This window comes from Haliotis rubra, unplaced genomic scaffold (assembly GCF_003918875.1).
Source record: "Haliotis rubra isolate DU_JTF1 unplaced genomic scaffold, ASM391887v1 Scf818, whole genome shotgun sequence".
Taxonomy (NCBI): Eukaryota; Metazoa; Mollusca; class Gastropoda; order Lepetellida; family Haliotidae; genus Haliotis; species Haliotis rubra.
In genome coordinates this window covers 98,279-102,104 of record NW_025767544.1, presented here as the reverse complement: position 1 = coordinate 102,104, position 3,826 = coordinate 98,279, and the positions used below count along the sequence as shown (strand labels likewise).

At 40.4% G+C, this 3,826-nt stretch overlaps 1 protein-coding gene across 1 annotated transcript; it reads right to left on the bottom strand.

Annotated features, from left to right (window-relative positions):
- Window positions 1-341: 341 nt before the first annotated feature.
- On the bottom strand, window positions 342-1,550 carry LOC124261943 (thyrotropin-releasing hormone receptor-like). Its single transcript, XM_046696307.1, has one exon. It carries the CDS (start codon window positions 1,548-1,550, stop codon window positions 522-524), a length of 1,029 nt encoding a protein of 342 aa, XP_046552263.1. The 3' UTR covers window positions 342-521.
- Window positions 1,551-3,826: the final 2,276 nt, after the last annotated feature.

The window sequence follows — 3,826 nt, the reverse complement described above, 5'->3', positions numbered from 1 at the left end:
ACTGTTTCAGTTTTCCTATCTATCCGGACAGAAGATCAACAACTCTGTGACTGTGCCATCATCAACTGATGAACACAATTGTTGAAGAGATAGTCACATAAGTTTGATATCGTTCATAAACTAACTTCTTAACATATCGAATTTATGTTCTTGATATGTCCATATGTACAAACTGCAAGTAAATCACTCCTCGAATCGTTGCTTTTTCCTTTCTTTTCTCCCTTGACAATGCGTTCTACAATTACTTTTGACAGATAAAAGTTTATATTCCATCCAGAGTTGGAAACAGGAAATCAAGTCGTTTCACATACCGCACATCGTGAAGAGTCAACGCCTGTCGGCGATATTGAGTCATCGCTGCATATCCTACGGAAAAGTTAGTAACATTAGGAATGGTTGATTAGTAGAATCTTATTCCGTGTCCACAGATTGTTGACAACTCAGTCGTCCTTTGTTAGACACAGGAAATACAGTAGACTCATCCACTCGTTTCTCAGAGTCGTCCAATGTTGACATGGTGTTCAGTCATCATCACACATCCTTCTGAAGAGTTTGACACCATTCTTCCTGAAGTTCTTACTTGTGATACTATAGACAAGGAAGTCAACGGCGAAGTTGATGAAGTACGGAAACTGGCAGATCTGCTGCGCGAGGACGGTCGTGTGGTCATACATCCAGTGGTCATTCCTGACCAACACTCTAACCAGCAGGTACATCCTGATGGCGTGGCTGGGAAGATAGAGGACGACGAAAATACTGGACACGAGCACAAGCATCTTCGTTGACCGTACCTGAGCCTGTGTCAGAACCCCTGGCTCTGACTGATGCATGCAGTACATGTGTAATGGATGGTGTTTAAGACGGAAGTTCCGTACTGTTAGGATGATCCTAATGTTAAGGACAACTATTGCTGTGAAAGGCACCACAAATGTTACTAGCGAGTCTATGTAGGTAAATATAGCGTTGAATTTCATATACTGTTCTCTCGCCGAGCAGGACGGTCCATACACTGTTACATTGACGTACGTGGAAAGGAAGCTGTGCAGGTACAGAATCAGAGCAAAGGCTGTGACAAGCCCTACGGCCATCCTAGACCTCTTCTTTGTAACATATCGCGGAGCTTTCAGGGGATGACAGACGACGACGAACCGCTCCACCATCATGAGCACGACATACCAGGCGGACAAGAAACTGCACACATACGTTATGTACACCATTGTGAGACAGAGACCGGGTGCCATGGCAACCCAAGGCATGACACTTGTAAGCCAGGCCATGAACAGAGCTGCCAGGAATCCCGTATCTGAGACAGCGAGAGCAGCAAGGTAGAGTGAACAGGGAAGGAACCGAAACGTTGATAACGTGAAGACGAAGAAGGAACACACGTTGCCGACGATTCCAAGGAAGCAGATTGTTGGGATGAGATATAAACTGATAGCATGTGCTATCTCTACGAGATGGTCCGTTCCGTTGTTGCCATACAAAGGGAACTGGAATTCTTGGGTGAAGTTTGCATCCCCATGGTATTCAAGGATAGCTCCAAGAGACATGGTTCTGTTTGATTTGTCAGATCTGGCGAAGGTTCGTGTCGTTATGATCCATTAAGTTATACAACTTATGTAAACAGCCTGCAGAGCAGCTAAGAATTTGGGATCCAGAGTCTGTAACTTGATGCACGCACTAGATCGACGAAAAGAATTAACTTTGTTGTTTAATCATGTAGGCAAACAAACTGTCGAGTACAATCTAAGCAACAATTGAAAATTAGGATTTTTCAATATGACCCAAGGTCCTGGTAATGTACTCTGGCAATATAATAAAGTGATTTTTACAGGGCTGTAAGCACGGAATATTGTAAGCAGGTTGTCTGAAGGTCAATACAGCGAATTCGTCTCCTATGTCAGCGCAGTGGCTAAGATGACTCTGGGGATACGAGCCTAGCTTGAAGACATTATCCCGCCAAAGGCCATCTTCTTGCAGTCGAGATAGGGCTTGATATATGTGCACTGTCTTAACAGGTGACGTCTAACGTAGTAAACAACAGAGAATGTTCATTTCTTGATCAAACCATTAGGGTCCTGTCGTCTCTAATTTGAAATCTCCATAATATATGATGGCACGTTGAACAGTTTGCCGTGTCTTTTGGGAATATTAATTAAACCCAAGGGTTAATGTGAGAACATCAGTGACTGCCCCATGTGTTTACAAGACAAGGGTGAAATGCTCTAAAGTGAAATATGTGTGGGAATATGTAACTATGCATAGGTCCCCCACTGCTTTGGTCAACTAGTGTTGCCCCGGCTAATCACAGGTTTGACAAAGTTGAGATTACTTCACACTGATTTGCAAATTTAATATTCCCGGTAACAACCAAGGTTGAAGAAATCGCCTGCAAAGTATATACTTGACTTTATACGCATATAATAAAGTTGATTCCTTACTATATCACTCGTTGTCTGTTTCCATGGTAACTGAGCACTTGGTTTGTATTACCGTGGTCACTAATTACTTGTACGTCGATATGATGTTGTGGAAACCGTAAAACTGTACACTATTGTCCATCCATTTGACAATGCATCCATGAAATATAAGCGGGAACATTTACCTCATCAAGAAAAACGATTCCAAATTGATTTACAACCGCAAAGTTGCCGGGGTGTCGGTTGAACTATCAGATGTTGTCTATTTTAGCAGCCCGAGAATTAATAACACACACTGGATATATGTGCTGCGCAAGCCGATCCACTTTATGGAAGTAGCTGGTTCGTTGTGTGTTCCACCAATATCGTCCCTGAAGAGGCTGCTCCAAGGTCCTGTAATGATATCAAAATACTTTCACTTGGACGGATATAAAACCCCTATGCATTGACAACGTTGGGCTATTTTACAACAGCACAGACGGTTGTAACTAAATTATGCAATTACAGTGGCAGGCTGATATCATTCGAAAGGATTTCTTCGCATGAAAACTGATTTCTGAAGCTTAAGCAAATCCTAGATAAACCCATGTATATCAAGATAGAGAAACTAAACGAAGATGATAGGGAGTGTTATTTCGATATATCTTTATTTGATATCGAGAGTGGATTATGTGCAAACACACGCGGCCAATGCGTTTAAATATGCATTGGTATACGCCAGCATGTATTGGTCTAATGTAAATATTGTCATGAATCATCAATCGTCTAGACTAGGAATCAATTTAAGAAAAACACAGTTCTATTGATCTTGTATTACCCATGAGTGCATGACGAATATATTGTTAGCCCGATGCTAAAGAACGTTATTTCAATCAATTTGTTATGTGGGGTAAAAATATCACCATATTTATTTCTGTAGAAACGCAAATTTGTTCGCTTGTTCATCAGACTTCATCATTCATGCAGACATTTTACATAGGCTTGAATTAGTTTGTTGTATCTTTCAACTATGCTGATTAAATCAGTGGCAAATACAAGCAAGACACTTTCAAAGTTTTCAACCATAAAAGTTCCTTGCACAAAACACATTCCAAAAATCAATGTTTCACTGAACATATTGAAATATATATTTTGACATGTATATCACTCAAACCAAGACCTAAATCAGAAATATTTTAATACACGAACTGAAATATTTAGTTTGACGTGCATATTTGTCAAATTAGGAAGTGAATCAAACATGTGTCAAGGAAAACATGGAAATTTGTATTTGACATGTCTTTTTGTCAAATTAAGAACTAAATCAGATGTGTTTCAATGAACGTATTGCAATATGTATTTTGATATGTCTATTTATCAAATTCAGACGACGCTGGATGGTGCACCTGAAATTGCCTGACTTAATG